The 13301-nt window shown below is 35.9% G+C and overlaps 1 protein-coding gene and 1 long non-coding RNA gene across 2 annotated transcripts; both read right to left on the bottom strand.

Annotated features, from left to right (window-relative positions):
• Positions 1–1506: 1506 nt before the first annotated feature.
• LOC136226829 (uncharacterized) lies at positions 1507–6082 on the bottom strand. The gene is made up of 3 exons (XR_010687873.1): positions 5733–6082; positions 1908–2058; positions 1507–1803 (listed from the first exon to the last, which is right to left on the bottom strand). It is a non-coding gene; the product is annotated as an uncharacterized lncRNA (long non-coding RNA).
• Positions 6083–6591: 509 nt separating this feature from the next.
• LOC136226467 (uncharacterized) lies at positions 6592–9638 on the bottom strand. The gene is made up of 4 exons (XM_066014964.1): positions 8547–9638; positions 7354–7451; positions 7212–7277; positions 6592–7083 (listed from the first exon to the last, which is right to left on the bottom strand). The coding sequence occupies exons 1-4, from the start codon at positions 9518–9520 to the stop codon at positions 6911–6913; spliced, it is 1311 nt and encodes a 436-aa protein (XP_065871036.1). The 5' UTR covers positions 9521–9638; the 3' UTR covers positions 6592–6910.
• Positions 9639–13301: the final 3663 nt, after the last annotated feature.

The following is a 13301-nucleotide window of genomic DNA, read 5'->3' as shown; positions in this document are numbered from 1 at the left end:
AAATCAACTCTGAACAGTCTCTTAGTGACTTCTCAAATCACTAAAAGCCCTTTCATCCTCTCTATTAATAGAGAGTCTCTCTCTACCTCTTAGTTCTTTCATATTTCATTTTTATTAATAATTTATTATTCAGTACTCTCTATCTCTTACTATTGGTAAATATAATAATAATAATTAATAACTTTAGTGATAAAATAATAAATAATAAGTGAATATAAAGAGTATTGTTGGAGATGCAATGCATTAGTTATTCTTAAATCATTAAGAGTTAATTATTTATATTATTTTTAGAGAGTAAGCTAAGAGTTTTTGGAGATACTCTGATTTTTAGAGTATAAATATTTTTTTTCTTGTTGGAAAAGATGTATAATGCACATACTTCCATATTGTATTTATAGCACTATTTTATAACTTGTTATTATAAGTTATTCTAATAAATTTACACATTTTTCAAAGGTGCCCATAGATGGGTAATACCCATTGAAAAATAATCCATATATATATATGTATTTAATTAAAATTTTGATTTAATTCAGTTAATACATTATCAAATCTAAATTAATAATATATACATATATTCCATCCAATGAATAAATATCCCATTATAATATTCTATTTCTTTTCTAGTTTACGTCTCGAGTCTGATTTAATCCAATCAAATCATCCTTAAATATATATACATCAATGCACATAACTTATCCAAATTATACCGAAGAATATATATATTTTTTATTCTCCTAAGCGTGCGATCCCGTAGGCCCATTCTAATATGGTAGTGAACCTTTATCCATCATTCGGTCCACATTTCATACATCAACTCTAACATGTTGGTATATCAATCCAGATTGAATAGTTATCTCGTGTACATATGTAACAAAAACCTAATATTAACGTTATGTGATCTCTGCTAATCGGATATCAATGCTCAGTTGAGACATGGACTAGTCACCCTTGCAAGCTTTTTGAGCATGTTTCGGTTCTCTGATAAACTGATAAGAATCAAATGAGCTGCAACACTACAGCCTCATTTGGGTATTATCGTACATTTCTCAATCTCACCAATCGAGTGGTCGATGATATCCATTCTCCAATCGGAAAGAAGAAATCCCTTGCTTCACCCCTAGTTTATAAACATGACATACAACACCTAACTAAACCTATACTTAGTATCCTATTACAGGTACGTTAGGCGATTAATGAAAGTGAACTATAATTTATTTAGGCCCCACAGTAAACTCCAGTCTAAGGACTCTACAATAAGTGTTACAATGAGGCACACATATAACTAGGTTCCATGTGGTGTTCTCATTTGGTGGATATGTCCAACGCTTACTATTTCATAAGCTCTTATTCATCTGACTTGACATCCAATGTCTGCGACTGATGAAACACCATCATAATCCGAGCATATATTAGTCTATAGTTGAATATCGTCCCCACGATAATCAATAGACTATGGACACTTATTGCTACATGGTTTCACTTATCCGGGTCATCAACCCTCCAAACATGCACGTATCACTATACTCTGTATACTTTATTAGATAATTTAGCACAAGATAAATGAACCGAAAGCTTAATCCCTTTATTTATTAAAAAAATGTCAATGTATAATGTTTTGGGACTTTGGGCATACATTAACATAACTATCATTACTTGCTATCATGTCTAACTCAAAACAGGATTCTCGTCAAAGAGGGCATTTCCCAAACTATCTGCAATTTCCTTCCTTTTATTGAATAAGCCTTGTAAATGAAACAACTCCTTCTCCGCCACTATAGTTGTTATGTTCCTCATTTTTAACTAGTATCCATTGGAATATAAAAAAAAAAAGTGTTAAACCAATTTATATTTTTAAAAACAAATTAGACTATTTAATATAAAAATTATTATTTAAAACTACTTACTAAATAAGAAGGAAGACTGAATATTTCTTTTCGCAACTCTTTCATGTGCGGTTTTCCAATGGAAGGCCAATTCAATATTCATAGGACTATATTCTTCCAATCATTTAGCGAATTTACCATTTATTGCACCACAATATTTATAAAATCATACCTGCAATGCTATTTGACGACTTAATATGTGCTACATTTTGTTAGAAAATCATAATGAACATAACTCTTATGCATTTCTCTTTCATTGACTTAAATATGTAATCAAATGAAACTTTTCCCCATAGAAAAACATTTCAATATGGAGTATCAATTATATGAAAATGCAAATCAAGAATGCTTTGGTTTGGTAGGTTTGATAACAAATAATGATGCAAACAATATAGAAACGCAAGCTTCACCGCATCCTTATTACAATCCCCATTTTTATTTTTAAAACACTAAAAAACTGATAGCTAGTCACCTTTTCTAAACCTCCAAAATATTTTTTTCAACCTCGAAGATTCAGTAGATGCATGATAATTTTCAACTTGTCCCACATATTGTAAGCCATTCACTAATGCGAACTCTTCAATTCCAAATTTTATCCTAATCCAGCAAAAATTAAACCACATTTCACGATCAATTTTTTTTTATTTACCTCCCGCAATAGTAAAGCATGCAAAATCTGAGGTTAGACAATGTATCTAATTTTAAAAAACTAACCAAAACTGGTTTTTACGAATAAGAATAATTGAGTTGAAGATAACGATTGTTTAATACATGAATAACATCAACTGTTATGGTTGTTGTCACTAAACATAAATAGAAAGGCTCAAGCTTAATAAGGCGAGTTTGTTGCATTAATAAACCAAAACATTGTTACATAGACAATTATATTTTATAATGTGGATAGTAAATTTAAATAAAATAACTTTCTAACCTTTAATTCTTCTTTTTTTTTTCCTCGTGAACCATCATTTACACTCGTTCACTTGTACTGTATTAGGAGACCCGTTGTTGTTCTTACTATCTCTACTTTGGATTTTTGAATATGGAGTAACGTTAGATTTTTTTTTTAAAACTCTAATATCCTTTTCTATTTCATTCTACCAATTTTTTTATAAATTGGAAAATTTTGAAGCAAATTATTTACTCTTTTCACCATAGTTAAAAAAAGGATATAAATAGCATGAAATAGATAACATGAAACATTAAAATATCCCCTTTTATGCTCTAATTTTTCTTATTAAACTAAAAAAAAAAGCATGAAATTGAACTAATGTAATTTCAATTATGGCTTAACAATTTTGGTATCATTAAAAAAGGGAAATGACATCTTTTTATCCTAAAATAAATGATTCATTTATTTAAGGCTTAATATATCATTTGCCCACTGAACTTATCCAAAAAGCTTGATTGGCCCCTTGAACTTTCAAAGTGTCCCGATAGCCCCCTGAACTTGCATAAAATGTTCAGTTAGCCCCTTGAACTTGCGTAAAATGTAATCAATTGATCATTCGGTCTCAAAAAAAGTAAGTTAAATGCGGAAGATGTATTCCACGCATCTTAGAATATTATTACATAATTAAAAAATAAATTAAAAATGAAGTTATTACTTGCTCAACTATACAACTTGTCTTCTCTAATATTAGAACTGCATACCCCGATTTTGGTAGTTTTACTTTTTTTTTAAGACTCGTACAATACATCTTCTATATTTAACTTATTTTTTTTGCGACCGAGTGATCAATTGATTACATTTTACGCAAGTTCAGGAAGCTAACTAAACATTTTATACAAGTTCAATGGGCTATCAGGATACTTTGAAAGTTCAGGTAGCCAATCAAACTTTTTGGACAAGTTTAGGTAGCAAATGTATTAGGCCTTTATTTAAAAGGAGCAGCATAGAATAATACAATAACCCTCTTTGAAGCACTAATTTTTCTTATTCAATTAAAGAATGCCATGCTAATGGACTATTGTTTATCAATTATTATATAACAATGTTTTTTATTACCAATTATGGATATATCAATAATAAATCGCCTAAACAGGATTTCGGATAGACAGGCTGTTTGTCTTAAGAGTCAGAATCTTATTAAAGCCATCTTGAGGCTTCGTCCTGCCTTCGATTCTCTTACCTTCTCCCATATTTATAGGGAGCAAAACCGCGTGGCGGATCGCTTGGCAGCTGCTGGGCATGGGGGGATGTTAGGTGTTTCTACCCTTTCCGTTCCTCCTTCTTTTCTGTTACCTTCTCTTCTTGAGGATAGGATTGGGGTCAGTCTTCCTAGACTGATCCCGGGTTAGGTTTTTGTTTGTTTGTTTTTTTTTCTTCCCTTCTTACCAAAAAAAAAAAATAATAATAAATCGCCTAAACAACATAATTAACTTGGTTTTTGTCCACGTTTCACAGTCATGCAAAGTAACAAGAGAAAAAGTCACACAATAAAATGAGAGTCTAATACATTCTCAAATTGATATTTTAAGACCAGTGAATCATTTGGTTTTTATGTTAGGGTTTTCATGACTGTTTTTTTTTTTACTATTGTTAATATGTTTAAGGGGGTGAGATTATATATATTATATCTATATTATAATAATGTGTGAAAAATATCTTAGTGAACAACAACCAACAAAAGATTAATAACTATTTCAAGAGCTCATATGAACCGCAATTGAAATGTATTAACAACTTATGCTTTCTATATTCATATAGTATTAGTAAAAAAAAACGCAGATAAACTGTAGTCAACTCGAAAATGTGGTAAGAAAAACATGCCAAGATTGTATAGTCGGAATGCAGTTGAATCTTAATAGAACTATTTTGCACAAAATTTGTTTCATCAATTGGTGGAATTAAGAAAATCAAATAGAAAGACTCCTCAACAAACCAAACAACAACGCGAAAAAACTCCAAGAAACCATAGATTCATAATGAGCACTTCGAATACTATGATTTTCAACAATAGTATAAAAAAAATCAACAAAAAGGAATACGAAAAAACAAACAACCAAAAAATAAGGTAGGAAAACCCTGCAGAAGGAATAAGAAAATACCTTGCTAAATAAAAAATACTTCGGCCATGAAAATTTTCAAAAAAGAACACACTTGCAAAAGAAACTTAGAAATTCAAAGAACACACTTGATTCTGAAATTCATGTAACTTAATAGAACAACAAAGTCAAAATCTACATCAGTTATCACTCTCTCAAAATGAAAAATCAACAAGCTAAAAACAAAAAGCTACGGCTATTGAAAATTTTGAGAAACCCAGAAAATCAAAGAACATAATTGCTTATGAAAATCATAAACCGCACAAAAAAAAAAGGAAAACAAAAAAAAACGCAAAAAAAAAGGAAGGAAACAGTATGTGAATATATGATTTGATTATGAATTTGTAATAAACAGTTTTAACTGAAAAAAATGGGGAAAAGTACAAAAATTAAATCTTGTGGCTACACCGGTTTTCAAACAACACTCACGTGGTTTAAAAATTTGCAAAGTGGTACCATGTACTTCATTCCGTTAGCAAACGCATACCAAATTGACTAACAGTGTTAAAAGTCAAAAGGAAAATAGTTAATTTGGTCATTATATTTATTTATTTTATAAATTAACCCTCTTTATTATCTAATTATCAACAAACCCCAAAATAAAAAATAAAAATCAAATACACCATCATCTCAAACTCTTTAATTTCTTATTTTTCTTCTTATTTCTCTTTCTTATCTCTTCTCTTTTTTAATTTCTTTCTCTAAAATCAATTGAATTTCAAAGTGTTTGCAATTCATGTTTTGTACATAAAGCTTAATTAAGCAATTAAATGCAATTAAATAATCGAATTTAATTACCTCTAGAACTCGCAGAGTTGAAAGATTTCTTGCAATGAAGAATGGCGCTTTGGATACCATCCTGCTGCAAAACCAGTGAACATAAGAACACGAAATCTCGGCGCTGATTTCAGAATTGAAATTGGGGATTGAGGTTTGGAGGTGGAATTGGGTCTAATTGGGAGGATCTTCTTCTTAGACAGAGAATCAGAATTAGACAAAGAATCAGAAGGTGTTTCAAATTGGGATTTTGATTCTTATTGTCAAATCTGTTGCTATCAATGTCTAGTGGACTGTTATGGGTGTCAAAATCAGGAACAGTAAGTTCCAATTCGAAGAAAGAATCATCTTCTTCTTCGTTGAACTCATAATTTTTGTCGGAAATTGAAAAAAAAAGAACAAAAATTAAAAACTAAAAAGATGGTGTATTTGATTTTTAATTTTTATTTTGGGGTTTATTTATGATAATTAAATAATAAAAGAAGTTAATTTATAAAATAATAAATATAAAAACCAAATTAACTCTTTTCCCTCTGACTTTTAACACCGTTAATCAATTTAGTATGTGTTTGCTAACGGAATGAAGTACATGATACCATTTTGCAAACTTTTAAACCAAGTTACTTTTCCAAAAAAAAAAAAAGATCATAATGATATCATGTGTAATTTCCCCTATGATATAATCATTTTGATATGCTCGAAAAATTTTGGAGCTAATAATTTCATGACTAAAGAAAGCTTCATTTACCTTTTTCAACAATAAATAAAAAAGCATCATTAATAATGCCTACTACAATAGATCCAACTTGCTAACATGTCACAAGCTTCATTAACAATGCCTACTACAATAGATCCAACTTGTAATTTTGGCAAGCAACGATAAGGGTAATTTTGTAACTTATGCCTTGATGTTTTAGTGTCATTGAACATCAACAACAACAATTACAATAATAGTAATAATATAAGTAGTCAATTGATACTAGCAGATAGTAAGGCACCTAAAAATGAAATGATATGCTCCTATAGTTGGAAATCCTTTCCTTCTATTCATATACGTAAAGAAGGGGAACCAATGATGGAGCAGACATTCCTAACTATTCAATCACATGGAAAACTGTTAGTAATTCCTACTTCCTTATAAACTAACACTATTTATTTACCCTCCTCCATCTACATACTATAGCATTTCCTTCGCCCCTTTACGGATTTGCACCTTGATTTCCCACTGAACCTCCTTGCTTTGATGGTGGCTGAGCCATTATCACCTTCTCACTGCTTTTATCTCCCTTGTTATCTTTTTTCTTACTGGCTTTTTTCTTATATGTAAACGGAGGTGGTCTTGGTGTTATCACTCCATTTTCATACTTGTCTCCTGAAAACCAGTGGAAATTAGGTTCAAAAAAGTATTAACTCATCAAATGCATACACAGCAACTTCTCAGGGATTCAAATTCTTTCCTCTCCTCTCCTCTCATACAATTTAACAAGGACAAAATCTCACCTCCATACTCCATGTTTTTCCTATCCATGAACGAATCTGGTAATATGAGAAGAGCTTCAGGTACATCTGTATAACGAAAAACACATTTAGTGCCCATACCTCAATATCATTGTTCAAACAAGAAGATGATACAAAAACATACCAACAAACTTTTCTGACTCCTCTTTTGTCATCTCAACCTGAAACCCTTCATAAACTGTGGTGCTACAAGCATATATTCTTTTCTTTGCCTCCTCAATACTGAAAGCCACACCGCAAAAAAAAAAAAAAATTACTTTTCAGTCTATCAATATCCAAAACTCAAAGATGCCTCAGTTATCCAATAAGAACATATAGCTCTGTAAGTTTTGTACCACAACCACCCTATAATAACCAATGCAAACAAGCTACCATTCTATATAATGTATATAATAGTTCAGCAGCTATAATGAGAATTATTCATTAGAGCATTAAAACAAGCATATTTTCAGTTAGTGAGATAATCTACTACCACATAACATAGCCTAACAAAGCTTTCATAACCTGCAATCATCAGGAATAGACCAGCTGAAACATTGTCCAACTTGGAGAGTTACAAGAATACTCTAGATTCTGCAATTATATTACATATTGCAGGGGCTTAAAGCATTACTTGCCCCTTGATCTATAAAATAAAATGTTGGTGTTTGCACCCTGGCCTATGATTTGGTAACAATTGCATCCCCTGACCTCAATAAATGCGAACCAATTTGGATGGAACCATCACCTACGTTGCACAGAAACTATTAGTCATTGGCATTTCCACGTTTTGTGTCCGTTTCCGTTTCCATTACGGTTTTCTAGCTAAATTTTCTGAAAAATAACTTTTCCTGGCGTCTGTCCGTTTCCGTCTTTCCGTCTCCGTTTCAGTTTGCATTTCCGTGCAACATAGACTATCACACACAAACGTTAACCAGCTTTTGATTGCAAGTATTACACATTTGAATTTTAACCATACACCTGTTTTGTAATTTTCAATTCCGCTGTGTACAATAAAAAGCACAATTTCACTTTATGTGATAGTTATGTCCAAATTGTTTGTTAGGGAGTAAATGTTACCAAGTCATAGGTCACGGTGCAAACGCACCAACAACATTTTTCATAGGTTAGGAGACCAAATAATGAGTAAGCCTATATAATAGAGAGAGAGAGAGAGATTCTTGAAACAATGTACGAGGGTTCAATTCAAAGATCAAAGGCATTTAGAAGTTAACCAAAGTTTGCCAATCAGTATAAGATCAACAAATATTTCTATTTCAGTAGTAGCAAAGATTTAGATCCAAGTAAGATTTTTTTCCAGCAATGTGAAACAAGTACCTGATCCCGAGTCCCTCTGCGCAAACCCGCTCGTAAGTGGCAATCATCTCCTTTGGCTCTGGCGGCGGGTCTGGGAAATCAACAGTAACCAGCCAATGTTTTAAATCACAGCCTGCAAAAATTTCCATGATATCATCTTCGTTCTTGGGCACCCTGGGCTCTTCATCTTCAAAGAAATTAAAAGGATACTCTTCTTCCCTGCGCCTCATGAAATTATAGCCCTCATACTCCTTATATTCTTCAGCTTCCTTTTCCTCTTGCTCCTTGGCCTTGGCCATCATTGCCTTCATATCGTATTTCTTGAAAATATCCGTATAATCACGTTCCTCCTTTGTCAACTCGCTATCCAAATCGTAGCTCGATAAAGGTTTCACATTTTTGAAAAGATCATCACCGTCCTCCTTCGAAATATCGTCCAAGGAGAACACCCAACCATCATTTTTCTCCTTCGACTCATCGTCCTTGGAATCGTTGTCCTTGGAAAGCAACAAAGCATCTTTTTCCTCCTTCGCCAGTTCTTCCTTGCACTGGTTGATCTTGGCACGCATCATAGCATCAATTTCCTCCCTGGACAATTTTTCCTTGGAAACCTTGTCCATGGAAAGCACCAGATCCTCAAATTCCTCCATCGTCAGACGAATGCCCTTGGAATCGCTGTCCGTGGAATCGTTGCCCTTGGAATCGCTGTCCTGGGAATCGTTGCCCTTGGAATCGCTGTCCTTGGAATCGCTGTCCTTGGAAAGCGCCGCATCATTTTCATCCTTATGCACTTCGTCTTCTTTCCAGGGACAAAACCATGGTGTCGAGAATGACCGCGATTGGAAGCGGAAAGATGCCGATGGTTGTACGGACAGCGAATCAGAAATTGAAATTTGTGGAGGAGAGTAAGCGGAGGTAATCGGAGAGTAAAAAGAGCGGTGGAGTGCGGAGAGTGAGGTTACAACTCGACGGAGGCGAACAGTTTGAAGTGCCATAGCGAGGGGCGAGGAGCGGGTCGCTATCGGTGTGGATTAGGAAGGCAGAGGTTGTTAGGGTTTTAGAGGCTAGAGGTTTGCTGTACTGAATTAAAGTGCAAAGCATGCCTCAACTACAAAGGCCCGTTTGTGAAGATATATCGGTGTTTTGCAATGGAATATTGTATATTAAAATTTGGACGGAATTAGAATTCTATAAATTAAATTTTGTTGTTTTTTTTTTTTAAGAGAGGGAAGGGTACACGTAAAAAAAACAAAAAACGAGATTTAGAGGGGATCCCGAGCTCTCCTGATGATACAAGAACCGGATTTATCCGACATAAGGATGTCCCTAAGATCTACAGGGGCTCATCACATTCGTGGTGCCCTAAGCTCATTGAACCTGCGAAATTAGCCAAAAAATCTGTCGCCCTATTCCCTTCGCGAAGGGTATGAACGACTTTGACCTCCCAATCGTAACTTGATCACTTCCGACATTTTTCTATCAGCCAGTAATACCTGTGGGAACTCGGTGTTTCCTCATTGATCATGTTTACAGCCAGCTGCGAATCTGTTTCAAAAATGACTTTCTTCCAACTCATTCTTCAGGCCAACTCCATTCCATAATAGATGCCCCATAACTCTGCTAGTAGCACAGTATAGATCCCCAGATTACACACAAACCCCCTCATCTAGTTACCTGTACTGTCCCGAGCCAGACCTCCACATGCCGCCCAGCCGGGATCGCCCTTCAATGCCCCGTCACAATTAACCTTAATCCACTCCTCCGCCGGCGAAACCCACTTCACCAAACGATCCTGGTCGTAAGGTCTATCACTTGTATTCTGAGACCCACGATTCAAACCTTCGAATGTCAGTTCATTACGCCACCTCCATATGAACCAGCAGCTTATAGCGAAGACCGCGGACCACGATTTACCGCACCATCGCTCTTTTAACCTTAGGTTCAGCTGCAGCCACGCCTTAAAGTCCCCTAAAAAAACGCACTATGCCAGACAATAGGGATAAAGAATAACCAAATTGTCCTAGCTTCTCTACAATCCGAACTGATATGCCGACGAACCCTATTCTCATTTGTCAAAATTACTTCATGCCCTACGGACCACATGAAGTAACGGATGCACTCAATTGTTTCAATTCCCCATAGCCTCTTCCAGTCCGACTCACTCCAGCCAGCAGTCGGGTTAACGATCGGCGGAAATAGAACCTCATACGCCAACCATAAACGATCCTGACGGCGTGTAACCCCACGTCTAGTTGTCCCAGTCGTCACCATCAATAAACAAGATCATAGCTGCAAGTTTGAACAGTGCATCGTGAGGCAGGACTAAGTTGAGGCGATCCCAGTCCCAACCTTGACCCTCCTTTCAATAATCGGAGATCATCTTCCCCTTCTCATCCTCCGTAAGAGGCCGAGTCGCAATTTCGCCTAAGGGTCGAGCGTCCAACCATCGCTCATTCCAAAACCTCGTGTTTCTCCCGTTTTTAACTAAACGGAACATCCTTTTTTTCAAAACTTCTGCTCCTTTCACAATGTTTCTCCAAATACTGCTTTGAGGATACTTTTTCCGAAAAATATCCATTCCATTCCGGTTGCTACCATAAATCCCTTTAAGCACCTTCACCCAAAAACAATTCGGATCCACAAGCATTCTCCAACTAAGCTTCGCTACATTATCCAAATTTGCTTTGCGCGTTTGTCTAACCCCGAGTCCGCCTTGGCTCCGAGGTCTGCTGACCCGCTCCTAATTAACAAGATGCAACTTTGTCCTGTAGTTAGAACTTCCCCAGATGAAATTTCTGTTGATGTTATTGATAGGGGTCAAAAACCCCTATCTTTGGGTACGGTTTTAGGACGGTTTTTAGCGTTATTTCATGAATAAGCGAGCAATTCTCGCATTTATATGCTTTTGTGTGAGTTAGTTAGAAATTGGAAATTTTTATTTACTTTTCGTTGTTTAGGCTCGTTTTCTGGTTATTTTGGGCGAATATGGCCAAAATAGCATGTATGTTAAAATTCCATTATCTTTTATAGCTAATTGATCCGCCAAAAGTCGCACCAAACGGAGTGTCAACTCAAAATGAGCGATTGACGGGTCAATTTAGCCTCGGAACTAATGTTATTTGGAGTTTTCGTACATGTGAAGGCTAAAGTAGGAACGAGTTCGGGTGAAAGTTGCGTTTCGGGATATTCGACAGTCGCGCTAGGCGTTCTGGGCATTCTCGCTCGTCGAAATGGCCTTTTTGGGGCTAGATCGGCGAGCTGGCGTTGCCAGCCCGTCGAGCAGGCCTTTAAGGGGCCAGCTCGGTGAGCTGGCTATGTCAGCTCGGCCGAACTGGCCTTCAAGGGCCTGCTCGGGCGAGCTGGCATTTTCAGCTCGGCCAAGCTAGCCCCTGGCATGGCCAGCTCGCCGAGCTGGCCTTCGTAGGCCTGCTCGGGCGAGCTGGCCTCCAAGGGCCAGATCGAGCGAGCTGGAGGCCAGCTCGCGACGAGCTGCCCTGCGGGAATCAGTCAAAAGACTGATTCCCGACCCCACGATGACACGATTGACCCCACGACTTCCCACCTGCAAAAGGATACGAATTAGGTCAGAAAGAGGGCCCAAACCGCATCTATAAATAGGAATTTCCAATTGTAAATTAGATATCTTTCATTCTTGTAAATTACCTTAGTTTTTCACCCTTGAAGAATTCTCTCCACCTTCTCCATCTCCTTCAACCTCCATTGAAGAAGCTCCAAAGCTCCGAAGCTCCATCCACCGAGGATTATTCAAGGTCCGTCCTTAAGACCTAGTAAGCCGGCTGCAGGGTAGATAGGTTCCCTGAAAGGGATTTTCATATCACCTTTTATCTTACTATGTTTTGTACCCTTTGATACAGTCTATGAATCCTAGGCTAATTGTATCCCGTGACAATATTCTTCGCCTTTAATGATATTTAGCTCTTGTTTTGTTCTATGATTCATTTATTTAATCTTTGTCTTACGCTTTATTCAATTGGTTTAACTCATTCAAAAGCCCCAAAATCTAGTAGGCACATATTGTGAGCTGAATCTGACCTAGTCAGAGCCTAGGAGATTGACGACCTCTTAGTTGATTAAGCCCAAATTATTGAGCCTTAGACCTAGTTTCGGCCTTACAAGGGAATCACGCACTAGGAACTTCAGGAGGGTAAGTAGGGTTAATCGCCTTGAATACAAGTGACTTAGATTGGGTTTTTAATCTATTGACCAAATAATCTATCTTCATCATTATTGTTCATACCATGTTCCTTCGGGTAATTACATTAGTGAAAGATCATCTAGGAGTAGTTTAACTTAATTAGGAATAGAATAACTTAGTTTGAATTAGTATAACTTAGCTAGGAGTAGCATAATTCAACTAGGAGTAGATTAACTTAAACAAAACCAACTCAAAACCCACACAGCCTAGATAACACCTAAGACCAAGTAGCTCGATACTTGTAGTAAATAAGTCTTGTGGATTCGATACTTGGACTTTCCAGATTTTATTACTTGATAACGATGGGGTACACTTATCCCTTAGTGAGCTTTGCGGTACCAAACGTCGTGAGGCGCATCAAGTTTTTGGCGCCGTTGCCGGGGATTTATTTCTTCTGCAATATCGAATCAAAGGTCGATTTGTTAGTTTAGGCATTCCTTGTGAATATCCTTTGTTTATATCGTTTACACCTGTTTATATATAATTCTTTATGACTTCTATACTTGTTTATACAAATACTTGTTGATATATTGTCATACAATCGTTTCATACGATTCGTA

This window comes from Euphorbia lathyris, chromosome 4, assembly GCF_963576675.1.
Source record: "Euphorbia lathyris chromosome 4, ddEupLath1.1, whole genome shotgun sequence".
Classification (NCBI taxonomy): Eukaryota; Viridiplantae; Streptophyta; class Magnoliopsida; order Malpighiales; family Euphorbiaceae; genus Euphorbia; species Euphorbia lathyris.
Note: the sequence above shows the minus strand (reverse complement) of the source record. Positions and strands in the feature narration are given on the sequence as shown.

Coding starts and splice junctions, on each gene's coding strand:
- LOC136226467 (XM_066014964.1), bottom strand. CDS start 9,520: ATGGCACTTCAAACTGTTCGCCTCCGTCGAGTTGTAACCTCACTCTCC. Junction 7,452..8,546: donor GCAGAGGGACTCGGGATCAG/GTACTTGTTTCA, acceptor TGTGGCTTTCAG/TATTGAGGAGGCAAAGAAAA. Junction 7,084..7,211: donor GAAAAACATGGAGTATGGAG/GTGAGATTTTGT, acceptor ACTGGTTTTCAG/GAGACAAGTATGAAAATGGA.